Source organism: Pleurodeles waltl, chromosome 6 (assembly GCF_031143425.1).
Source record: "Pleurodeles waltl isolate 20211129_DDA chromosome 6, aPleWal1.hap1.20221129, whole genome shotgun sequence".
Classification (NCBI taxonomy): domain Eukaryota; kingdom Metazoa; phylum Chordata; class Amphibia; order Caudata; family Salamandridae; genus Pleurodeles; species Pleurodeles waltl.
Genome location: NC_090445.1, coordinates 613,479,049 through 613,505,793, shown reverse-complemented (window position 1 = coordinate 613,505,793; position 26,745 = coordinate 613,479,049). Strand labels below are relative to the sequence as shown.

Sequence of the window (26,745 nt, the reverse complement as noted above, 5' to 3'; positions counted from 1 at the left end):
CCACATATGAAGTGGTGGAATCAGTGGCCTCCTAGGGTGCCCCCTGGATGAGGGTGTGGTGGTCTGAGAGACCACCCAGACAATCCTCAGCAGGTGAGGCCAGTTGCACACTGCCAAAGCCAACAAAGAGATCCTGCCTTCTCCTCAATGTGCTGCCACTTCCTCAGCACTGAAAAGCAGACCAACGCGTTCATACCACTAGTCCCTCTTCCAGTGCTGTGTTGTCTCCAGTGCAGGGGCAAGTTTGCACCGGGGGGCACTGGATTTTGTATGGTATATGGCTCACTGTACCTGTCTTTTTTTTTACCGTATTACATAATACAACACTTCACTGTGAAAATGTAGGCCAACTGCAAATATGAATAATGAAACTAATAAAGAAAAATGGTATTCCGATCCACTGGGACAGGCCTGAAGTTATCGACCCACTAGCAAATCATCAAAACAAATAAGTGTGTGGACTGTGTTCCTACTGCAGGTGGCTTCTTTGATGGGAGCTACCAGTGATGTTAGCATTGGGGAGTGGCCAATGGGAGAACTAGGGCTAGACAGGCCACAGGGGTCAATGACAAGGTGATCACCGGTCGATGGCCCTAAACCTTTTTGTAGGAAGAGAAGGTAGTGGTCTGGTCCCCTCCATGTTCCCTTCATCCTTGAGTATCAATTCACCAAATATGCCTGGCACACACATTTAAGTTTATTTGAATGTTATTTAAAAGTTAAGACCAGTTGATAAAACTGACAATGATACATTATCAGCATTTTAATTGAGACTGGGCTCTCTCCTCTCCCCAATACGTGCGTGTACGCTTGTGTCCAAGGTTAAATAATGCTGATCATGAACAAGAGGGCATTAGATTGAGCCTCTCACCAAAGTTGCATTTTGCAAAGCTTCAGTCCCATGTTACACTTGTGATGTGCATTGCAATGATTTGAACCTCCTCAAGGCTGCATGTCCTAAAACGCCAGCCCTGGTGCATATCGATACGCCAGACTATAGACGAAGGAAAGTGGGCTTCTAGATCAATTAAATCACCTTATGGTACACAGAGGAAAAAGCGGAAGATGCAGCAAAACCACCGACTAGGTAAATTGGGTGAAACAGTGTCCAAGGAATGGCTGAAGAAATCGCCTTGATGTATAGCGAAGGAGCAGTGTACTTCAGATCCATTCACCGCACGTGGCCTGTTTGATAGACACTCAAGGCACAAAAGGCGAACAGAACATGGGGTGAAGAATCATGGCTTCCTGAGGACGCCAGCACTGCATGAACCGCTCTGGTTCCCAGTGACAGACACCGCGGCCTTGCGGAGCACGAGTCATGGTGATGTGTCCTTGCTCCCAAGCGTTCTCGGTCGATCAAGGGCTTCCCCAGGCAGCTGTGCTCCATCCGGCTTATTGCAAGGGTAGGAGCCAGAGGGATGAGGGGACTAGGAAAAGAAGCACATGCAATATTTAACGATAAAAGATAAAGAGAAGGAAAGATGCACGGTCTATTCATAACACGGGTAAATACAGAGCATTCTCAGACTGAGATGTACCCCTTACATCAGAAACTAACAAAAAGTTGGGAATAACAGACCTTCCTGTCCTTTGTACTGCATTCCTAAGGTCTATAATTTTTGCACATCTGAAGACAGCTGCAGGCAGTTCGAGGACTGCTTGAGGGAGCTGCAGAAGACAAGGCAATCGCTGTGTATCTTTCAGCTGGGATACACCCAGGTATCCCATACGAAGAAATGTAATGCATTCAAAAACAGTCTGCTGACGAAATGCTGAAAGAACAATGTATGTGAAGTATCCTGTGATGACGTGCACACACTATAGTTCGAACTGCAAGCACACACACTGAGAAGGATCATCAAATACTCTGGAACCGGGCTGTTTTACTCAGGGCAAGAAGCACACATAAGACATGGCATGCTCTACATAATATTGAATGTAGACACTGGAGTTAAGATTATAAATGAATGCACTCTTTGTGGTACAGAGTGCACACACAAACTTCTCTGCAAGTGGAGCGAAGCACTCCCTGCAAAGCATAGTTTAAATAGCCACACTTTGAGTAGTCACACTGCTCGTGCCTTGGGAATGAGGAGCACGCACGTTACAGGCCCAGCGGCTTCCGCCAATGGTGGGATGCACACGACATTCGTATCTAACTGCATTCTGCTTCACATAATGTGGTGCATACGCTGAAGTAGGGTCTACACAGTCCTAGCTCTTCGTGCGGTCGCCACTGTGTACAAAGTATGCGGACCTGATCTCATCTTTACTTGGAATAGGATGAGGTTCACGTTCTCTGATAACATATACTCAAACCCAAGGAGTTCGTGTGGTGATGTGGCAGGCACAAAGACTATACACACACCTCCTGTTCTCCACGTAGTACTGAGGCGCACACACAGATGTAGAGACTACGGAGCTCTAAAGTGATCTTCCCTACACAAGATGGTGAGGTACAGGGACCCTGGTACAGATTTACAGACCGATTCTGATCTTTGTTTCAAATACAATGAGGGGCTCACACTGTGGTACCATCTGCAAAGACCTCGCCCACACTTCATGTACGCAGCCTACACACACTCATCACCTGCTCCACCTAGTAATCCGGAGCACACGCTCTGGCAGACTATACAGACTTCTTTCTCCACAGTGACGAAGTGCACACTCTGTGGCATAGACTCTACAGATCCAATGTGATTTTTCTTCTGCACAAGATAACATAAGACTGTGCACACACTGTAGTACCATCTACATAAATATCGCCTGCATGGTGATGTGGTGAGCACATTGTGGTACAGACTATAAAGACATCACCTGCGCTTCACATAGATCCAAGTGCGCACCACTGCGGCATAGGTTTTACAGACCTCTCCATGTGTTGATAAAATGCACACATTGTGCTACACACCCGTGGTGAGGTGCCCACACTCTGGCGTAGACTTTCTTCGCAGTCGCGAGGTGCACGTGCTGTGGCACAGACTATACAAACCTCGCTCCATATAATGATGAAGGTGCACAGACTGTAGCATCGGATTATTCTGCACATGGGCTTGGAATGTACCAACTTTCCACAGGGTGTAACCTGCTTAACATTCCAATGTCAGACAGAGAACCGACTCTCCACCTTTTCCTGGCCCCAATGGCACTGCCCTCACGAGGCCTCGGTGACCAGGCTTCGAACTGCGCTGAGTATCATAGCCAAGACTGGTGAATCATTGGGGGGGGGGGGGGGGGGGGGGGAGAGATGTTGGGGGGAGGAGGGGGACATAAAGCTTTTTGGATTCCCAGCATTTTGCCAAAAACTGAGGGGGTGGGGATGAATGGGGCGCTGGAGGGAGGATAAGGACACAAAACAATCGGGATTCCCAGCATTTTTCCATAAACCTTCTGAAAAGTTACTTTCCAGCACAGATTATAGAATTAAATAGACAGCACAGCGGAGGTCCGAGGGTGGGTGACTGCAGCACACATTTAAAGGCATTCACTGACTCAGACATAAGTCATGACTGCTGTGTAATCCTTCCATTCCCCTCGGGGAGGACCCATCACCCACCTCTTGCGGTGAAAGGATTGGTGTCTCTGCATAGCTGAGGCCTGAATATAAATGGCTTTGATGCATCTATCTAGAAGTGAAAGGCTAAGTATCCCAATAACAATTTAGACCTAATGATAAAAGGCAACAAATGAATGAATGAATACCTCTACTAAACTAGCCCTACATTTGAAAGGAATTGCGCCTAGGTACTAATCCAGCACTGCTAGTGAAAGGTTCTGCCTCTCTAATAACACACCCTTAGGGAAGATTTACCACGTATCCCTATGATAATCTAGCCCTACAATTGAAAGGCCCTGTATTTATGTGCATTTAGTCGTAATTTAAAAGGTTATGTGTTAATCCAGTGGTTCCACACTGCCAAGCCAATCAACCATTAAGAGGTGAAAAGTTTTATATTCTCCACTGTGATCGGAGTTTGTTAGTGGCACACCACGGAAGCATCATCTCCAGGACACACTGCTCCTGGGTAATATGCACTTTAGAAATATGTAAATCAAATTAGCCAGTAAAAGTCAAATCAAGCTTTATTTCGCCAGAGGCAAACATAGTCAAGAAATAAATACAGTACATACAACTAAAACATTTAAAAGAATCTTCTTATCCACTTTATATAGTCACAAAGGCTACCTATATGCTAATATGAATTCATGAGATAGCCAGCTTTCGAGGTAAAATTACCTGCTTTTTCGCCTGATACAAAGTGTTATGTGGGCGAATACATTCATCAACAGTGTACAACCTTAAAATCAAACATTTGAATCCTGGCGAGTCTGTCCAGTAGCCTATATTCTGATGCCAATAAAATGTTAATCACGGAGTTGGGCAATAGTAATACATGTTGAAAGAGTGTAGAGATCATTTAATTCTAGAGTTTGCCATAGGTAAAAGGGTCCTGTATCCCTGTGTCAGCTCACTACTAGAGGTGAAATGAAAGGTACTGTATCCCTTTTCCAGCTCACTACTGGAGGTGAAAGGTCTTGTATCCCTTTGACAGCTCACTACTGGAGATGAAATGTCCTGTATCCCTTTGCCAGCTCACTACTAGGGGAGAAAGGTCCTGTATCCCTTTTCCAGCTCACTACTGGAGATTAAAGGTCCTGTATCCCTTTGCCAGCTCACTACTAGGTGTGAAAGGTGCTGTATCCCTTCTCTAGATCACTACTGGAGGTGAAAGGTCTTCTATCTCTTTGCCAGCTCACTACTAGAGGTGAAAGGTCCTGTATCCCTTTGCCAGCTCACTACTAGAGGTGAAAGGTACTGTATCTCTGTGCCAGCTCACTACTGGAGGTGAAAGGTCTTGTATCCCTTTGACAGCTCACTACTGGAGATGAAATGTCCTGTATCCCTTTGCCAGCTCACTACTAGGGGAGAAAGGTCCTGTATCCCTTTGCCAGCTCACTACTAGGTGTGAAAGGTCCTGTATCCCTTCTCTAGATCACTACTGGAGGTGAAAGGTCCTGTATCCCTTTGCCAGCTCACTACTAGAGGTGAAAGGTACTGTATCTCTGTGCCAGCTCACTACTAGGGGGTGAAAAGTCATGTTTCCCTTTGCCAGTTCACTACTAGAGGTGAAAAGTACTGTATCCCTGTGCCAGCTCACTACTGGAGGTGAAAGGTCATGTATCCCTTTGATAACCCACCCCTAGGGGTGAAAGACACTGCATTCTTATGATGTTTCAGTTGCAAACTAAAAGGCTCTTAATCCGCACTACTGTTTGAGTGAGGAACAGTCCTTAATCTTTAAAAACCACCCTTAAGTGTCAACGTCTCTGAATCTCTAAGAATATTCCAGACCTAGGATTGGAAGGTCCTGTATCCTCGTTCTAATTGATTCTCAATTGTAAGAATCACAGATGAAAAGATGTAAAGGAGGTTCACCCAAAGAAACCCATACCTTAATGGTGCAGGGCTTTGTACCCTTTATGGTAAACTAGCCTCAGGTGAAAGAACTTGTTTGCTTGTCGTAACTGAACATCTCTGCTTCAGCACACGTCCTATGGGAGACATTTCACATCCTGGTTTGGTATTCATGAGCTATAGAGCCCAAGAGGTGAGGGGCTCTATTTTACTGACTGGGGGAAAGGTTACAATCGTGTATGTCTGCACAGACTCTAATTCTTCTGACACGCATAATAAAAAACAATTTGTTGGGTAATAACATGCCACCAGACCCTAGAGATCATTCAGATCGTAGTCTGTGATGTAGGTGAAGGGCTGTGCAACCGTGAGCCAATCCAGACATATTGCTAAAGGCTCTACCATCCCTAAACCAGTGCAACCATTGGGGATCAAGGGACTTCTGACACCAGCCATATTGCGATTCCCAGAAAGAACTCCGCCCTAAGGATGCCTGGTCTGTATCCTGGTATGACACATGATACTGTATGGTTCGCTGGAATACTAATGTATACACTCAGAGCTTCTAAGAATGTGTGTGTAAAGTTTAGTCACTGTTTCCCAATGAGCCCACAGAGACTGGGGTCAGGATTAGCGTGTTAACGTGGGCCCCAGGGGCTCTTATATTCAACAGATGTTTACAGCAATGTAGTCTGCTGGAGCTAAGACACGCTCTGTTCTTTAATCATACAGTAAAAGTGACAAGCAGTAAAACAGTAAGGCTGATCTAGCTAGGTCTCCATCGGGCCAAGTACACTAATGAAAGCCTTGGGGTTGGTTTCTTTACTTTTATTTATTTTAATTAAGTGTTTCAATTATACAGTCCCCCAACAAAAACCTAAGTGTGAATAATCTGTGCTCTGACTCATTTCTTCCTTACTGAAGCGAGAAACTCATGATGGCTATACTTAGACTGAATAAGGTCGGACTGAAAAGGGAAGACCGTATTTAGATTTTGTTATCAGTGGTACTGCAGCCTAAATATTCATACCACACGCAAAAGCAGAGAAACGCCACTCAAGCTTAAGCCAGATGGAATGGGTTGATCCCACCATAAGCCAATGCCCAAGTAACGACAATAGTGCAATGAGCCTAAAGCTAATATCTTTACACCACAGCAAGACCAGATCTATAAACTTCATTCTTCCCTGAGCATCAGTGCAGAAATCTCAGGCTAGGAGGTGAGGCCACACGTTGTTGAATAATGGAAGCGTATAAACAATGCCGCAAAGGGTCCAATCATGTAAGAATAAATAGAATTCAAAAAAAGAAAATTTTACTATCCCCCCCCCTTAAAAAGAAGGTGCTGCAGACAATGTCTGTGTGTTTAGAAGGCAGTTTTTCAGGTTCATCTTCATAAAATACTGTGGCTGTTTTGGTTAAGTCAGCATAAGAAGACAAGTAATTATACTGGATCACAGACTATTGATACCAATATGAAAAGAGGGCTCATCCATGGAAAACGTGGCGAAGGAATCGATTGGAAAGAGCTCAAAGGAAGTAGAGGCTGAGGTGTGGTCAGGTCTAAGGAGGTGAGAGCAGCGTTAAGGCATGTATTGGCAGGGGTTACAGGGAGGAGATGGTGGAGGTGGAAATAAGTGATGGTGGGGTCTAGAGAAGTGAGGCAACTGGGTGAATTGAACTTCCTCATGAAGGAAGGAGTGCAGAGTTCAATAAGATGGTGGCGGATGTAAGGGAAAGTTAATATGAAAATTGTGGATCTATGGTAAAGGTGTGGTGGTTGGGTCAAAACGGAAGGGAAAGAGCAGCTTTCAATTTACTGAGAGCGCAGCTCTGCAGGAACAAGCTGATCATTGAAATACAGTAAGGAGGAAAGGGCAGGAAGTACTGTAAGCAAAAGGTGTCACGCCAACAGCCTGGAGGATGTGATTGTTTTGGTTCTTTTTTTTTTTATTGTCAATCATTTTTGTTTCCCAAAAGGCTTCTTTGTATTTTTTGAGTGGACTTCATAGAGATCTTACCTTCAGCTACAAGAGACGTCTTTGCATAGTCACTGAAAACAGCTCATTTCTGAGAAGTATTTCAAATTGCATTTGACCTAGCAGCAGACATGAAGTCAGGAAAAAAAATAAAAGAGTTTCACAGGACCAAAAACATATAGGCATATTTCTGCTGCTGAACACTGCTTGACACGTTTTGCAGAAACATGGATGCTGAGTGGAAGGAACAAGACGGAATACAAAGGGCCTAGCTATCTTAGAACAGAGGGAGTTACCCATAAATGGGGTTGTGCACTGTGCAAATTATTGTAAACCGTACTCGAACAAATTGCCTGCTAATGCAGAGCCTACAAGAGTTGAGAGGCATAATTAAGCATCTGGGCCCTGTCAAACAGACTAGCCACTACATTTTGTTGTCAGGTAGAAGTTAAGAAATGTGGGATACATTTTCCACAACATTTTTAATTGATAAAAGCAAGATTCATCAAATGCCAACACCAGTGGTTACAGGCTAAGAATCAGAAACAAATTTCATTCACTGGTTTCTTCTCGCTGCAAATTTTCAGGACAACTACCTCTCTCCCATCTTCAACGTTCACAAAGGCCATCTCTTCTGCCCACTACTTGCACCTCAATGTTCTCTGGGCCACTTACTCAGTCCACGTCACCTCTCATTAAGTGGCAGAAGTAATACACTGATTTACTTATCTCCCACCTCAACGCGAAGGATCTGGGATCTGTCAGCTAGCAAAGGAATGGAAACAATGGGGTCCGAATGAGCCAGCTCAGAGCTCATCACACACATCATGGAGGCTCAGTGAGAGAGAGAAGTGGCCTAGTGAGTCCGCAAGTCCGAACTGTATGCCTGGATGAAAAAGGGCTAAAGTCGGAGTACATTCGATTAGTGAGAAAAGAGCAAAAAGCATTTGCAATGCAAATGGTCTCGCGTCTGCTTGATTTAGAGCTGTTAGTGTTGTAAATTCCTAACTGGACTTTTCTTGCCACATAAATTGAAAATGAAAAATAAAACAGTTGAGCTATGAGCATGAGAGCAAAGGAGCGACATAAAAGTGAAAAGAAGTTCATCCACAGTCAAACGTATGGGCAAACATGCAATTATCCATGCAACAGGGTCGATGGCCAAGGCGGTAACAAAACTGTCCCAAAGAGGGATAAACATAAAGCATTTACCACTGATAACAAAGGATTTTTGAAAGGCAAGCCCATGAACAAATGAAAGTGGTGGTGTGGTTAAAAGCCCACAGATACATTACAACAGGCCAGAGTGCTTGCGCGCTTGACAAGAATGCACTGGAACTGAAGACTCTACATGGAGTGGTTGATTATGTCAAATACATCGGATTTATTATATAGATTCAGATTAGTGACGCTACAACCATCTACCACCGAGGGTAATCGATCCATCACTGACAGCAGGGCTGAGTCAGTGTCACTATGTAATCAAAACCCCACCTGAAACGTGCAAATAAAGCTGGTCGATTCAAACAGCGATGATTAACTAACAAACACAGAGTGTAATCTTAGCTGCAGCCAAAACAAAGAAAGCATCCTAAAACTTCGAGACAAAGGGTTCAACTGAAGGCGTTTTTTTTTTTTTTTTTTTTAGCAGGAGAGAAACCGCTGCCTGCTAATATCATATTGAACCTGCACTGGCACAAGACATTTACTAAATATTTCTGCAAACGATGAGGCAAAGACAGGAGAAAACAACCTGCAGGATAGGCTAGGAAAAGGGCAGCGATCCAGAGCTGGGGTTTTAAAGTTCTCCATGAAAGCTGAGCAAATTTGGGATATCAACTTTACTTCGCTGAACTTTACTTAGAAAACTTTATACCAAAAAAATGGAAAACAAATATTTGAATATTTGTTTTGACAGAATTCTCGTCCTAACATTTTTTTGCAGAGTTTTTTTTCTTCCTACAAACAGCCTCCTAGTAAATGTTTTACAAAATTGCAACATTCATGAACATTGTAAAGTTTTAAAAAAAGTACATATTTGTACAAAAAAAGTGAGCAACTTCAAACTGCGTACATCATAAGGTGAGCTCATTTTAATTTACAAAATTAGCCATTACAGCTCATCAAATCCAAATAATTCCAACACACTGACAATATTTGTGGAAGATCAAGAGACGCAATAGTAGTGTCTTCCAGCTTTGATGACTCACTGTATCTTAAAGAACGAGGCACCTAGTAAATCAGAGTAATCACCACAAAGGGCTTACAGATACTTTCAGAATGACAAACATTTCTCATTGATTGTTGGAGGCTTGAGATCTGACTAGAGAAGTAAACATTTTCAGCACGAGACAGCTCTGTTTTATAGTTTTTCAGTGGGTCATACTGTTAAGCCCTTAAATCAGGATTATTGATTCTGCACCAATTGGGAGGAAAACTTAGGCACAGTTATGGCAACAGAGCTTAATTTTGGTATGCAGTAGATTTGTCACACCCAGTGCTGCTCCCAACAATCAGTTAATGTGTTTAGGACCAATGTGCTAAATTCAAATCTTATAACTATGGAATGGGACTCCTGGGTTCCAAAGATTTGGGCAAAGCATATAAATTTAGTGTAGCCACTTTAAAAGAAGCGTTTTGATGATTTATCAATGGCAGGTGCAACCACAAGACAAAAATATCAACTAGGCCACTGTAGTGATCTCACCAAGCAAAGTAGCATGACTTGAAATAATCAAGACCGAAATCTATTCAGTTTCGAGGTCCACACCACGATGAGCAAATCCTGGGCATCCAAACTGCACAACTGCTTCTATCCTACAGAGGCCGAGTGGTCCTATACCCACAAATTAAAGTAACTAGCTTCTTCAAAAGAGAAAAGAACTGGATAAACTAGGTAATTGTCAATACGACATTCAAAACTGGCATTCTATCACGGAAGAGATAAGATAACCATTGACAATTTACATGACATAGCAACTTTTACAACTAAAGATTCCCAGTCCATAACAAAAGGTCATTAGCAAGTAGAGTTTCGACCTGGATGTTCCTTTAACCAAACGTTCAGTAATGGCTAGACAGCAGAGGTAAAGATGAGCCAGGAGGAAACAGTCCTGTGGGAGTAAACGGGTATAGCCATCATTGAGGAGATTGCGGCAGAGCCTGAGGTGACGATACGCTAGCTGGGCCTCCAGTGACGTGGGGGTGCCAGAACCTAAAGTTAAGAGAAGGAGGAGGTGGCATAATCATTAGGGAGGAAACTGTACCAGGGAGCACTGGGAGAAGGAAATTGTGATAATGTTTAAACTAATGATGTCATCAAAAGGAGGAGGAAAGAGGTGTGATCCACAAAGCTATGAATCAATAGGAAAGAGGTAGTTGTAAGGGAAAATTTAGAAGAGCTAGTAGGGTTGGCGAGGAGTGCTAAGCAGTGGTTGCTATAAGACAAGTTTGCTCCTAAATAAGTAATGATAGAGCGTGCATAGAAAAGGAGGTATTGGGTTTAATTGGAGTCCTGAGAAGAAAATATGAAAGAGCAGTGGGCAATGCATGAAGCAATGTTATATTCTGAGGATAAATTTCAGCATAACATCAGTCAAATATTTTACATCGCTGCACTTCATATGGCAGAAATTAGCTCTTGGAGTTGTGGGATTTCATAAAAAAAGGTCTCCATGAGGGGGATTCATAAAACTGTTACACGCAGACAGTGAAGAAAGGTGGTCTTACCCTAAGCACATTTGTGCACCTGCTCCACAAAAGGTTTGAAGCGTACAACTATATGAACGTACTCAGACGCATCTCATTTAAGGTTCTTTGTCACCCACTTGGCCATTCATGCTGCCAGATCATTGTTCCTCCAAACAAATCTATAGACATACTCATGAAGAAGCATTCTCCAGCCCAGACTGCTCCCACTGGTAAACACCTCTTTATTCACAAAGTGAACATTGGCACAACTTCTGTCTCTGTCCAGAAGGTCAGGCTCTGGAACTCTGTCCTGGACAGGAGAAGAAGAATTAATGACCATTTTTGAATACTCAAAGGGTATGCAGGCCAGATTAATGAACCATGGGGTAGACTATTTCACACACCCTCTTCCATCCTCAATGCATGAAGCACACCTTCAAGGCTGTGGCAACACACGTGGATGTGCAAGTGTAACTCTGTCTCACACAACTCTGAAAAGAACTTAGTGATTAAGTGTAGCAAAAAGTCTGCTGTAACATGACTGAAGAACTACCCAGGTCTTCATAAAACACCTAATGCTTTGCTATAAATCCATACTGTACCAACCATGCAGAGTGTACCGTAGCCTCTTATCGGACTACCCAGAAGCTCTTCGGGGTCTCATGAGAGCAGGTCCGCAATCTAACACAAATGCCACATTTCAATATAAAACATTAAAGTGAGTGAATCCCTTCAGAAAGGTCTCGTTCAGCCATCCTACGTGATCTACTGTATGCTGTTTATGCATGGCATGACCAGCTTCTCCTACTGATGAGCACTACCTCACGCCCCTCTGCTGAAACATCCCATCCTGCACATCAAGAAACAAATACATGAGAAGGTATTTGAACCAGCCAACAAGCTCCTCACTCCCAGTACCAAACACGTTTCTCCAATATTAAAGTCCAATATACAACAAGCATTGGCAAAGTCTCGCTTTTAGGACCTACTGCCTTTGCCAATGCTTTTTGCTGGTGCTGTTTAGTATCTACACAAAAGTGTGCAGTGATTCAGCAAGTGTTGGTAGTTCGGTCACCCAGCAGGCATGCATGCAAGTGGCATGATGCATTTGGGCACCTACAGAGTGAGGCGACCCACCTGAAAATTTTTTATATATATTTTGAAAAAATTGGAGGTAATGTGGCAAAGGGCTTGGGAAAGTAACCCCCTCGTGGTGACACAAGGGAGAGCGCAACACGGGAGGGGGAAGTACACAATGAAGATAATATAGAGTGCAGGTGGGTTGTGTGAGGGAGAATACACTAGAGAAAGCAAGCAGCCTCAAGAGTGAGAAACCAGAGAGCACAGTAGGGGGCATTTTTAGAGTGAGCGACAGGAGAAAACATTCACTCATGGGGTGTGTAACCAAAAATAAAAAAAGTAGCTCCCTTAAAGTGAGCAGTGAAGTGACACTAGTCAGCCACAGGACGGCAAAGAGGCATCACAAGGGAGGGGCAAACACGAAATGGACAAGGAAAGCCACCAAATAATAAGCAAGCAAATGAAAGTGAAAATAAAGATAATAGTGTAAGCAATGGATAGGTGTAAGCCCCTGTAAGGTTGTATTAAGCCCACAATGGTCTTTTGCAACCATACAACACTATTTCTAACTCCCCTCGTGGACTTTCAATTGGGAGTGGTGCAGATAGCGTTTTTGGATCCAGTTGTGTGGTATGGATTTAGGAGTGATTTATTGTGCAAGGCCAGAAGAAACAGAAACAAGATTTGTTACAGTTTAATAAAAATTCCCCAGATACCATTAAGCACCAACAACCAGTGCCAGGAAGCAACTTGAATAAAAGTGAAGGAAGCCATGAGGATTCTGTGGTGAATCCGATTTAGCTTTTATAGGGACTCGGGAGATTAGCTTAGCCTTTAGCTTGCAAGCTTGTGCCCCAGGCACCTAGTGACTTTTAACCTATTTAGCTTGCTCTGTTTAAGCCCTTTTATTTTATTATTTATTTTAAGATGGCTGCCATTGTTTATAGTTAGAAAAATGTTTTGATTTGCATTATCAGTGCCACCCTGTGAAGGCGTCCCTATCAGCATCAAAATGATGTACGTAGGTATTCACATCATATCCCTTTCTCACTTACATGTGACAGGGACATAATGTAGACTTGTTGGAAATTGTTTACATAATTGCCGCCACAAGTCTGCCTCCTTATCAATTGTTTGGGAACATACCTGCATCAGGGTTCCTATATGATCTGTATAAATACATCTCACACAGACAAGATTATCAGATGGATTCATTCCAGATGCCATCTATGCTGCACATCACCTTGCTTCAGAACTTAGCCTTTGTGTCACCACGGAGTCTGACTTAGAGACCTCATTCCAAGGTAATGAGGGCTAGGGGGCGCTTCTCATGGACATGGTACTGGAAGATTAGGTTTATCATACCTAGCTCTCAATAGGTTAGAAATTAGGCTCTCTATGCTAGGGCTTTTACATCTCATGTTTATTGCAAAATGGTGGGGGTCTTTGTATTCATGACTCATCTTCACAATTATGCTCCTTTTATTGTACGTTATCCTAATCATTGCAGCTCATGCATTTTACCATAGATTGCAGACTTCTCAATAAATATATTGAAAACTTTCTGCATCTCCTTTATTGCCTGTATGTGACTGAAATGTATTACTAACATGAGTAAAGGTTAACCTCTGTTCCACCACGACTCCCCTGAGATCTCGTAAACTAGAGTCCATACGCAAGGCTGCCAAAAATCACCTTTTACTGTTTGGGTTTATGGTGAGGTACTGTTTGTGAGCCAGGAGGGATGGACCAACAATTGCGACTTGTTGTAGGAGTGAGCAGTCTTGCCTAGGAGTGAGAGGCCAACTATGACAATTTCAATAGTAATTCCAAAACTGAAAGACCAGCAACCGTATCATCAGAAAACATTTTTACCTTGTCAGACTGGAACATCCACCATGGTGGTCCATAGTTGGGAAGCTTGCCTTTGAAGGAGGTCAATCATGTATAGCAAAGAGCAAAATGCTGTAGTTTGTGAATTATTGTCTGTGTCAGAGCTCCAACCGCAGAAACACAGGAAGCTGTCACACATACTTGTTCCAACCATCTGATAACGACCCACATCCTCTCTGAAGGCAACAGGCTCACTTTAGGTCCAAGAGCTACTAAACCACCTCCTCAGATGTCTCTCTGCAGCTCTTTAAAAATATTCCACAGAAGCACAGCATTCGAACCACAGAGATATGTATCATTTTTGTAGTTATGCTTATACATGAGTTTCGCATATTGAAAAATATAATTGAGTTAGCAGCTTGACTGCCTGGAAAAGGGCCACACAATGAGGAACAGAGTATTCGACCACCAGGATCTTCCATTGTATGCTATTCATAGCTTCAAAGTTTACCAGGTCCATGTTTGGCAAGCTGCTCCAGTTCAAGTTGTTTTCTTTGCATTCTGAGATTTGTGGCAAAAATAGGTTCAAGTCCCAGAATGAAAAGAACAAACGTGCATTGGGTCCGCTGGTCAGACATAGATCAGTGAAAATAGGTAGAGCTGGTTGTACTACAGGGAATATAAGGCCCAACATGCCTGTTACTACCACCTCCCCTCCTCGAAGGCTGCTGACACAGGTGCTGTTATGCAGGCTTCCATTCATATACAAATGTATGACTGTTACAGAAAAGACCAGTCAGTTCCTCTCAGGTATGCCACCATAGACAACCAGTGGTTAGAAAGCAAATCTGGCCTTTCCAGCCGTCTTAAAACAGACAGAGAAGAGTTGATCCCCACTAGTCTCTTACATCAAAATATACTGACAGTCTGGCACAGAGGCAGGAGCTCCCGGTTTGACAATAGGTCATTTACTGAGCAACAAACATCTAGTTTCTCTAAGCTATATTGGCTGGTACCTATACCGAATCCAGGATGCCACAAAACCACAGTGACAGGGAGTTTTGTGCCTGCCCATCAATCCCCTCCTTGCTGCACCACTCCAACAAACCAAGGATATCAGGAGATTCCATGTGAATGGACATGAAAAAGCAAGTTATTTTATTCTCAGGTGTGCTCCAATCCGCATATGAAAAATGTAGGGCCCAAACCAACCAGTGCTACCTAGGCAGGCTGCCACACGAACAGAGAAGAAGGACATGACTAACTAATATGTCCTTGGGTATGCTCTTGGAAAGATACACGGGATATATAGGCTCCAGCCAACCATTTATTTTCAGTGAAGCTCCAATACAGATACAGCGCAACAGGCAACATGTTTCAGTTAGGCAGTTAAACATATAAAGTATCCCAGACTCCAGCCAAACTGTTCATTCGCAGCACACGGACACCACATTACCATACCAAGGGTAAACAAGCATTTGGAAAGCTAATAGGTCTAGTGTTGGCCTCCAGCCTTGTAGCAATTCTTGTTTAGTCTTGTAATGGTTTTTGCAAAACTTTATTTTTTTGTATCTTGGGCCCGTTTTAACCAAAAATAATAATTTGCTACAGGAAAAAAAAGGTTTTGAAAACACAAACAGGGAAAGAAAGCAACAGGAATGAAACAAATAAAGAAGACAAGAATAAAATCAAGAAGGAAAGAGAAATAAAAAGAAGGAATAAGGAAGGAATAGAAAAAAATACAAAGAGGATAATAACACAGAACAATGAACACAATCTAGTATGATGCCAAATACTCCAAAAGGAATTTACAACAGCATTGGCACGAGATGGCATCTGATAAAGATGGAATGTAGATCAGAAGAGTTCTGCTATCACATCACACTCAACACAAAGTCAATGCTAGAGTAAAACAAAAATACTGGCCCAGAGGGGAACTCCTTGTGTGTGGAAGTGCTCCTTGTGAGAAAGCAAAATGCAGTAATTCAAGTGAAGTTAGCCAGTGGGCTTAACCACTGCTAATGCCAGACCTAACATAAATAGTCGTCGAGTAATATAAACTAAAATACAGACCTTAGCAGTTATCAGCCACATCAGGATTACAAATAGTGGTGCTTTAACCAGAGACTTTGGATGCAATGCTGGGCTTTCAAATGTGCACATTCACATAAAGCATCTTTAAGGATTTATATGTTCATTTTCTTACTCAGCATATCATTCCACCACTGAAACATGAAAGGCTAAGAAAAAATAGCCTGCAAGTTGCATATAATCAGTGGCATACAAAAAGTGAGATGGGCTCTAAAGCAAGCAAGGAAATGAACCTCTTCCCCTCAGTGGCTCTGAGGGCTCCTGCGTCTCTGAGCCACTGCACCTGCTGCACTATTGACAGCTAGGCCCCAGAACATGATTAGATGCAGAAGGTGCACTCACATGCTCCCTCACTTTACTTGCTCTTGTATGCTTTAAGAAATTGTGATCTGTGGCTGCAAAACTGCGCAAGCTGAAAAATGGTTAGCGAGAGTGAATTTATGCTACATAAGTATTAATGCACGTAATCGTTTATGAGCAGGGTCGTGTCGATGTGCTAAAGCCGCCCCTTCGGGAGAAGGAGGCTGTTCTGTAAGCACCGTTTGCCCTCGAGGACCAGTCGGGATGGAAAAATCTGGTGGCGGTCTCGGCCACATGACGCTCACCGTGCACTCCCCATCTCACGAACGGTGATGTACCGGATTACCTACCTAAAAGGTTTCATAATTATCGTCGATATGGCGCGGGCAGATCTGCTTATTAGAAAGGAAATCAGGGCGGAGGTTCCCACAATGCACTTGGAAGTGAGACGCGCGAGCTGGCTATATCTAGATCATGATGCTTGAAAATAGATCAACTGGAAGGAATCGGGGGGAATGCAAACCTACCTTGCACACAAGAAAAACAACTTTAACAATGAGCTGAGCTGCCGATCGGTAGAAACAAACCAATTCGGTGTATACTGTTAAAATCCACGTAAAGAAGCGACATCTGGTCGAGAACAAAATCAAGAACAAAAGCAAGAGCCTCTTGCAGGTCGTCCGCTGCAGAACTTACCGTCTCATACCACCTCTCTGTTGTGAAAACAGAATTCACTGAGCCTGCTGGGTATGCAAGGGCTGCACCTGTTCCTCACACAGGTCACGCCATGAGGCAATATACCGGAAGAATGCCAATTAAACAACATTTCCTGTGTGCTCTCCCTGGAACTCAAAGCCACACAAGGGTGCTAAATTATCGCCAAACAAAACCCAGCATTCAGTGTAAATTACCCTATTCAGTCCATTCCAGAACATGCCTGAGCAGGTCCCAAGTGTGTATTAAAGCTAATGCGACAGAGACCATGGCAGGCGGGGGTTCTGCAGCCAGAACATGTCCAAACAATCCCCTACAACACACCGCCACCCCCCCCCCCCCCAACACACACCACCACCAACCTATCCCCTCTCCCCCATTTCTGGAACTCTACCCAGCCATCCTCAACCCTGGATCCATGGAAAGATGGCCATCCCCTCTGCCTGCTCTCAGAACACAGCCTGACACCTTTCTGCATCCCCTCGCTGCCGATCACTGCATTCAATAAAGTGGGGATGGATGTCTTGTTAAACAGTCCAGTCGGAATAAATTCGACCAGAGCGACAATCGCAAAAGTAAAGGCGAAAAAAACACACTTTGCTCCCACTGTGTAGGAAACACTCTGAAGAAGCCCGGTATTCAAATGTTGCTGTGAAATGTGTATTTTTCACCTGTAGGTACTGGTGTTCGTTACAAATAGATAAAACCTCAAATAAATACATTAACAAGGAAAAGTTCGTGCCTAAGCAGCCTTTGTACTCTACTCCTGCACCCCTACTTGCAAGCGAACAGGTCCAACTAGTCTACCATTGCCAGACATCTAGCTACATCCGGCTCTACACAGCGCAAGGCTTCTGGGTAATGAAAGGCACTTCCGGTGCCAGTACCGAGGCAGTCGATGTGCTGTCCAGATGCGTTATCGTGTGGGACACTCATTCTACCAGCAACAAGGAGCTATTCGAGGTTCTTCTACACTAGTTTAAACCACAAATGATGCACTTGTCGGCTAACCGGCTCGTTTCTCGGGGGTCGTCTGTTTGCAACCAATTCTAACGCATTTGAGTTTGCAACAAAAATGCACAATAAGAAAGTATACAATTAGACCTACACGGACAACAGGCATCCGTGAGAGCTACTGTTTTTGTGACTATGAATGCCTGATGCCCTCAAATACCCACACAGCCAAAATAAAGAAATGTAATAACCTGGAGAGTGGGGTACATATGCCACTCCAATAAGTGCTCCTGGCATTGGTAGGAGAAACAGGAAGGACAGGCCCTTAAGGAAATCAGGCAGTGCCCAATGGGCTAGTCTGACAGTGTGTTTTATGGTCCGCTTTACCAGTTTCTACTGTTTATTTCCCCGATATTAAAATAAACATTGCCTGCTGCAAGCTCACATCCACCCAGTCTCCCATACCTTGCAAAACACGTATGCAGCATGTGTTTACAAGTTCAAAACATTGACCACTTTTTTACCTGTCCAAATCACTATTGGGTACCCATTTTATTTTGGTATCTGGGCATATTTCTGTCCCCATTAGATCTTGTAATACATCCCAGGCCTCTCTCACCACAATGTCTTGCACTATACGGCTCACGATGCTGCAACCATCAGTGCTGCTCTCTCTCCCCCCCCCCCCCCCCCCAACAGCAGTTCAGGCCAGAATTACTTAGCCCCTACATGAATTATTTCTGAATTTCGATCCACGCTACCCCCATAGCCTATGAAGGGGATTCCCATGCATTGATTGGGTCTAGCCCAGCACAGCCCCTGCTGGCTCTGGTTTCAAGGGCCAAAGTGAACACTCAATGGAGCAAGCAGTTTGGCATGACTGCATCGACGCCAGTTGATATGTGCCCGCAAAGCACAATGCTCTGCACAACACCAGCCAATTATTTGAACCTTTAGACCACTTGGGCCAGGTCCATTCTCCATTACAACTCACTGTCTCCACCCTGAGATCAGGTGACCCTGTAATTACCTGGTAAGTACTTAGGGTCACTTGTCTGAGGAAGGGGTGGGGTGATTTGTTTCACCTTGCCACTACAAACTTTGAAAGTTTGCCTCTGGTTGCCACTTGACACGGCCCCTGTGGCCAAGATTATCGCAGAGAGGTTCAGGAAAGAATGCATCGCATCGTGTTACTGGTGTGGCCTGCTCAGCTCAATGGATGCTATTCTGTACACCTCGCTCAGAAGTCTATAGCTATTTTATACTGCAGAGGCCGATGACATGAGTACTAATGATGTGGAATACAACACTGCATACTCAACACCCCAGACTTTGCTTTAAAGTGGTCAATTTGCAGATCATATCTCACACATTAAATGAAAGGGGGAAATTTGCACAATTAGCCTAGTCACTCAGGTCACAACGTTGATTGACAAGAGGAAAAAAAAAAACTGAGGTTCAAACTCAAAATTATATTCTCGTACTAAAATGAAAACAAATCATGTGGGTAATTCCAATTCCAAGATGTTACCAAGTTACCCACAGGGATAAAGGGAATGTCGACGATAACGCTAACAAAGTAGAGGGGAGTTGGGAAAGAAGGCACAAAGGCAATATATTATCCACAAGTTCACATAGTACACAGAAGCACTAGAAGTGGCCACAATAGGCTGGTTAACACCAGTCGGTGAAGTGCTTTAAGAAAAGTGCAAAAAGATGCTCCCAATTGAAATGGATGTGCCTTACATCATGACTACTAGCACAGCACCTCAACAGCAGCAAACTAAGATGGGTGCTCTCTTACCATGGCATCGAGCTTTAGCACCTCACATTTAATTACAGCACGCGCTCCCTATGACATAGCATGCGTCTTTACCTCACTGTTCGAAAAGTAGAGAACTGAGCACTGAACCTAACAATCTACTGTCAGTCAGGTATTTCATTTTAAGCTCAGCAGGAAATGTAACATTTTAGCACCTGTTGCTGAAGAGGGGGCAAAGAATAAGAAGAGGGGGCAAAGAATAAGTAGCATGGGCTATCCAATCAGACCAGATATCCAAGTCCAGGATGCAGAAAATAGGGTAGCCTTACAAAGCCGAACTAGGTCAAACACCCTTCTCTACTGCACCACTAGACTTTATTCTTGTTTTGACCAAAATCCATAACTCCCGAGGACTCTTTGATAAAGATACCAAAATCAGATCCAACCTCCAAGAAAAATATGACCACTTCCAGGGAGACCTCCAATAGCCAAAAGATTTGTATGAAGGGTGGCAGTGGAAGACTGGCGATATTGGGTTCACTCACCGTATGTTAAGAGGAAGCCAGGTTTTGAGTTTCAAAAATTTGCTTTATGGAGGTAGAACTGAAGACATAGGAAAGGGTGTGGCCAAATAAAATTAGTCAATTTTCTTCTCGTCAAGCACAACAAAGATGGCACACGTTTCTAAAAAACAAGAATTAGAAACCAGCACAGGTTCTTTTTTGTTTTAGGACTGACATTATAAATGCCTGGAATAGCCAGTCCTATATGACAAAGTGAAATGGACGTAATAATGGCAGTGTGGGGCGAGAGGTGGAGTAGATCCCTTTCCAATTGTTTGAGCTGCTACTGTAATGCTCTAGTAATGAGGTACTGCTTCTTCAGAGCATCATTTCAACACGATTGGATATTTTCATTCATTCTGCATGGGTAGAAAGTAAGATATGCCTTCGGAGAAATCATTTGAGATAATCAGTATATTTGCTGAAGTTGGTTTAGTAACTCCCCTAACTGTTGAACAAACCATTACAAGGATGTTTTGCATAGACTGCTTCACACCTGGATTGAGAAGCAGAGTAAATGAAACTAAATGAGATTGAAACTAAAGACTAGTTCTCTTCGGAATTCCAAAGCTGAAACAACAGAGAACACTTAAAAGCACAAGTACAAACTTCGCACTTCATAAGGAGGAAATGCGTGGGATTTTGTTTTATTTTTCCATCCACCCAGCCTCGGTCTGGATGCCAACTGGCCCTTTTCATGCGACTCCCTCAGACAGTTTTGGCATTTTAGCCACAGAAACTTGCATTCTGGGAACTCCAGTTTTACTTTTAGTAGCATAGGTACAGGGTGGAACATCGAAGCATGCCAAACGTTGCTGATCCAAACCCCGGTATGGACTGCAGGTGTCACACATCACCAGCCTGTTGAAGTGGTGCTAACTTCTTTTGTGCCTGTGCACCAGTAAGGCATGTCAATTGTTTGAATCTTCGTGTTGTCTCTTTACAGGGATGTCTACACATAAAGAAAGATTGTATCTGCCCACAAACAGCTTCTAGATCCTGTGAACAAATCACTAAAACAAGTCAGAAAGAACTGTTGGTGATAACATTCTTTTTTTTCCAAAATGCCAGAAGATAATACGATCCCCATTTTTTCCCCATTACATTCTGGTGCTTGCAAACCTGCATTTAGACTGAGAAAAATACGTATTTATTTTTGGGCCCGAAATGTGTGAGAGAGAAGATAGGGTTGCACTTGAGGATCAGTTGTGTCAGTTTGCGGTGAGCCACACTCCTATGACTAGAGGCCACTTATCACATTGGATTTTAAATGAGAACATATAGGGAGAAGGAATGTACTCCGTTTAGAGTCCAGCATTACATTGAATGTGCGATCACACACAGAAAGGGAAGCCGGTCAGCGTGGAATCAGTCTTGCATCTTGTACCCCCTCATAGTGGACCACTCTTAAGACAAAAGCTCAATGACTGCTTCGTTTTTATATGAACATATGGATAAAGGGTAGATGCATTTGAGTGGCGCCCGATTGTATATCGCCAGGTGCTACAATTGTACACCCTCCGTGCCCCCTACAGAACATCACTCCCAGCCTTTCTTATGCACATAGCTCAATGCCCCAGATACTGTAATTCCCTGATCAACAAAATCTAGTGTGCACTTCATGACAGCACCCATTAATCTAATGAGGTACAAGTGCTCCTATGATAACCATCACTCAGTTCTCCCCTGGCTCGTCTATCACCAATTTTCTCACTAGTGCACATCAACCTTTTCTGTGTGCGCTCTTACACACATTACCTTGTGCCCCATCCTCTGCCCCGTAAACACACATCACTACAATCCTGTGCGCACAAAGTTTTGTGTAACACGTGATGTTTGCGAGCTGATGCCTGTGTGTTCATTGGTCGGTGTGCACGAGTATGATGTGCACGAAAACGTATGTCTGCCTTCATGTTCTATTTAGGGGTGAATGTTGTGTGCCACCATGTGCAGGATTTTACAAAAGCCAAGCCTACGGGTTTTATCAATGCCTATTTGCCATCTGTTACTGATCTATGAAGTTGTGTGCTTGTAGTGTTAGTTTAAGGTAAGCTCTGGGTGGGTTTAGAAGAGTCAAACGCATTTTGCACATAGACATACAGCTGCTTTCTAGTTTAATGGTCCATCTACATACTCTATCTGTGTCCCCACTAAGGAGAGTTCAACAAGAATCATATCTTAGTACTGGCTATAATAGGAACCATAAATCCAGGTCCAGGAGTGGAACCCTATTTCTGTCCTTCCTCAGTTCATCCTGACCAGGCCTGGAACACAGCAGTCTGTGACAAGTAAGCTCTTGTGTGAATGGAGGAGGGTGACTTTTTGAGAGTAATAGTGCCGGCACACTGCAGTTATCATGCTTTAACCAGAAATCTCTTGTAGAATACATCCACTCCAAATAGAGTAAAGAATGTAATGTATGTTTTTTTGTTTTTCATTTCAGAGTTTTCGTTGACATACAAGGTGTCTCCAGGTCCTACCAAGGCTATATGGAAGGAGCTACAGCTCATAGGCAGCAACACTGTAGATTTACAATGCTAAGGCCTTGGGAAGAACAGCCTTAACAAACCTGATGAAGCCCAATATACTGTGCCACTCAATGGGGATGACAATATGCTAGCTAACTTACTACCAGATGAGCTAATCAATTCTGGAATAAGAGTGCAAGGGTCTCAAATTATTGGTCACTTGAAAGTTCAGACAAGCAGAAGTAAGATTTCTTGGATTTTGCAAATATTTACCAAGATACAATTGAATAATGCTTATTGGAAGAGAATGATCAACTAGATGTAAATATTTGAATACATTTCCAGAAGTGAAACACCACCCAAATCTTTGAAATTCGGGCTTGTCTGTTAGTGTATCAACAGCTTTTACAATTACCAATATTGTAATAAACTTGCAGCCTCCATATTTCCAAAACTGGTGGTAGAGTTACTCAGCATTCACAACAGAGAAAAAGCATTGGCAAAGCCAAGGTCTCGTCCAGGAGAGCTATTGACTTTGGCAATGTTAATATCCATGTTGCATATAGTGCAGATGCTTTGAGGAATAGCTAAAACGTTTTTTTCTAAAATACCATGACACAGTCGGAGCAAATGTTTTATATTTCTTTTAAGCACATCAGCGCTGGATGCATCTTAGACCTTATTTTTATTATTAACGTGCTGTATAGACGTGTGATGCACTGCAATGACACAGCTATACAGCATGGCTACAAAGCATTGCTAAGTCATCAATGCCCACACTTACAACATGAACAAAAGGAAATGACAGAGCCAACAGTCCCAAAGATATGACCTACTGGTTTTGACAATGCTCGTTAGGTCTTGACACAATACCCTTATGATTCTGAGCAAAATTAGTTAATTCCACCATGTGTGAAAAAAAAAAAAATATGACATTTGGCAAAAAAAAAAAATCCTATTACATAAAGAAAGCAATTGCACCCATGTCCAGGTCTTAGTAAATAATACATTTAGAAGCAGATAACATCTGTTGCCACAACATCAATTTCAAAGGAGAAAATAACTTCTTTGAAGTATGTTTGGCTGGTAAAACCAGTAGTGTAATAATGGCCCCTGCAGCTTCAGCAGTGAGGGGGGTGGGGGGGGGGGGGGGGCAGAGCTCCAGGGCCCCCCCCTCAGCACAGTACTCTGGCCTGGGAGCCTCTGAGTGAGCCCAGAGAGGGGGCCCCCTTCATGTACGTTGTTTCCCCGCTCAATTTTTTTTACGCCACTGAGTAAAACATAGCTACAAATGACAAGAGGTTCAACAAGGAGACACGTAAGAAGAAAAACTAAAAGTAGTACCTCAATCACAGCATGATCAGCTGAAGGGCAGCAATCAAGGTGGAGCAATCAGTACTTAGTTGGTCCATGCTCCAGCCAAAAAAGGAAGTGAAGCCAGCACACACTGGCCAACTAGAAGGAAGTAAATAAGAGTGACAGTGACGCCACTAATGTTAAGCAATGGGTGGGCTAAAGCCCCTGTTGCATACAATATCTCTTGAAAGCGAGGGTGCATACAGCGAATGCACTGTCCCAGGCAAGACCTAAAAAGATTGGGAGGGTCATTGCTGAGGAGTCATTAGGTCTCGCCTGTGAGGCGTAATGGCTGCGCCAATGTTTTTTGCGATGCAGTACAGCATGGCTTAAGAACTAAAAAAGGTGCTAACGTGGCCGTGTCATTATGTAGGTGCTCACACCGCACATGCTCGCACTTATAAAAAGACACAGGTGATTGCTTTTTATTTTTTTTTATTGACCGGTCCGAGTTGGGTTAGTAAATAAAACAAAGTTGAAGCAAAAGTGTTGCGTTTTTGGACGACATGGGCAAGGGTGAAGCAACACAGAGGTTAGAGGGGGAATTACACAACACATTAAAGAGAAAGAAACATGAAGCACAGGGAGAAGAGAATAACAAAAGGTGAAAGAAACATGAAGCAGTGGGTGAAGCACACGAGCAGGAAAGCAATGCAGAGGGGAAGCACAAGACTGATGGGGCTGGAGAAGTTTATAGGTGAGATAGAGCATCACAGAGTGCAGCAAAGGAGGAAAGGGACATACCCAAGGGAGATAGCTTGAAAATGCATACACTGTTATAGTGTGTTTAAACAAACAGAAAAATGTAGTGCCTTAAAAGTAAGCAGTGGAAGGACACAAGTAAAGAGGACATGCTCGACGGAAGACACAAACACAAGCAGAGGAAGAAAAGCCAACACAAGTTAAGAAATAAAAAGCAAGGAAATTAAAGTGACAATGAAACCAACCAATGGTAAGCAATGGGAGTGCTCCAAGCCCACTGTAAACTGAGAATAAGTATTTTTTCAAATCAGACCGCAGTCACTGTCTGGTAAGTAAGAGCTAAAAAATAACCTCTTTTGGTTCGCCACCACAATGTGGCCATTTACACCTCCTTCATGTCGAGCAGTTTTAACTAGTGCATGATGAAGAAAAAGTCAGAATGTTACTGTAATCTACATTCATAGAGCGCTCACACACCATGATGTTACTTGACTCTAGAAATTAGGAGATGAGAAATGTCACAGTATTCAATGAAAGTAGGGTATATAAAAGAAAAGGAAGTGTGGCCACTTCATGCGAAGAAAGTCTTGGAAATCCACACACTGACGTTTTATTGGCACATCAAAGAACAACTACTTCAAAATATTGTAGCAGTGAGGGGCGCAGAAGAGATCTGTGTGCAAACGATGGAGGGGTAAGGGAAGATGGAAAGCAAAAAAACTATATCAGAGAGAGGTTACAGAACAGCGAAAGTATGATAAATGTGAGAGTGGGTGGGTGAGGCAGAGGAAGGGAGTTTGGCCATGAGCCATAAGAGTGTGCAAGCTGGTTAAGAAAAACAAAGATCTGTCCCATCCCTGCCAAACTGCTCCTAGTGAGAAGCTTAAGGTGATAGCTGGTTCTGCAACGCTCTTCCAGTCTTTGGATAAACACAGCCCATATTTGTGGCATATTCTGTTTCAGAACGTCACTTCTGTACAGTCGGTGACCATTTTGGAGAAAGTTCCAAAGTTTGTGAAAACTCAAGAAGTATTTTGTGTATTACATTTGGGGGGAATCTGCAAAAATTGCAAATAAGTCTGTGCTCCAACTGAGACGTACACCCTTTCAGCGAGGTGTGATGGGTTTGGTATTCTGCAGCATCAGTGGAAGGAGGACAAGGGCATGACCATGGGAGATGGCCCAACACCATTATTCTTTTAATGGAGCGCATGGTTTGGTACAGTATGTTAAAAGAAATTCGTATTAAGCTGTATTGCCATTAGGCGGATTTGCAACACTGCCAGGTATCTTGATGCCTGTCTGTAAAGGATGCAGGGTGCAGACTGTGTTCTGTCTCAGAGGGAGCATCAGTAGTGTTGGAGTGGTTAATAGTTCATGTACAGGTTTCGTTGCAAGTGTGTGGTAATAGCGTTGTTTGTGTGTAGAGTGATCTTTTCCTGTGTGATATAAATGGGGCAGGACGTGGTGGGCTAAATTTGCTCTTGGACTCTTTTTGAACCACAAAAGTAAAATCGAAGCACAGACTGGCTTGGAAGCTAATAGGTCTCTGAATGCTCCCCTTGAACAACGACCTTGCTGCAGGGGCAACTAGGCCTTCCAAATAACTCCTGCCACCTCCTGCTGGAAGATACCAAACTGATAGGACCATCTGGCCCTGCAAGCCGGTCAACCAGGGAATCTTGGTATCATCTGCAGTCTAGAGTGTCTATTCTGTGAGGCGTGCTGCACTGACCAGGGAACATCTTCACTGCACCGAGAGGGTTTATGAATGTTGGAACTGAGGAGTGGGGGTGGGGTAACCAAATGCAAATCCAGAACCACTGAAACATTC

General features: G+C 43.4%; 1 protein-coding gene across 12 annotated transcripts in view; it reads right to left on the bottom strand.

The window, feature by feature from the left end:
* The window catches only part of NAV1 (neuron navigator 1), a 950,201-nt gene that overhangs the window by 303,895 nt on the left and 619,561 nt on the right, over positions 1 to 26,745 (bottom strand). Inside the window, exon 1 of one of the 12 annotated variants that reach the window (XM_069238919.1) lies at positions 17,089 to 17,111. The exons of the other annotated variants lie outside the window; for them this stretch is intronic. Within the exon in view, the coding sequence (XP_069095020.1) occupies positions 17,089 to 17,096 (8 nt within the window). The 5' untranslated portion in view covers positions 17,097 to 17,111. Of the gene's footprint in view, positions 1 to 17,088; positions 17,112 to 26,745 lie in introns of those variants that run through there. 12 annotated transcript variants of the gene reach the window in all.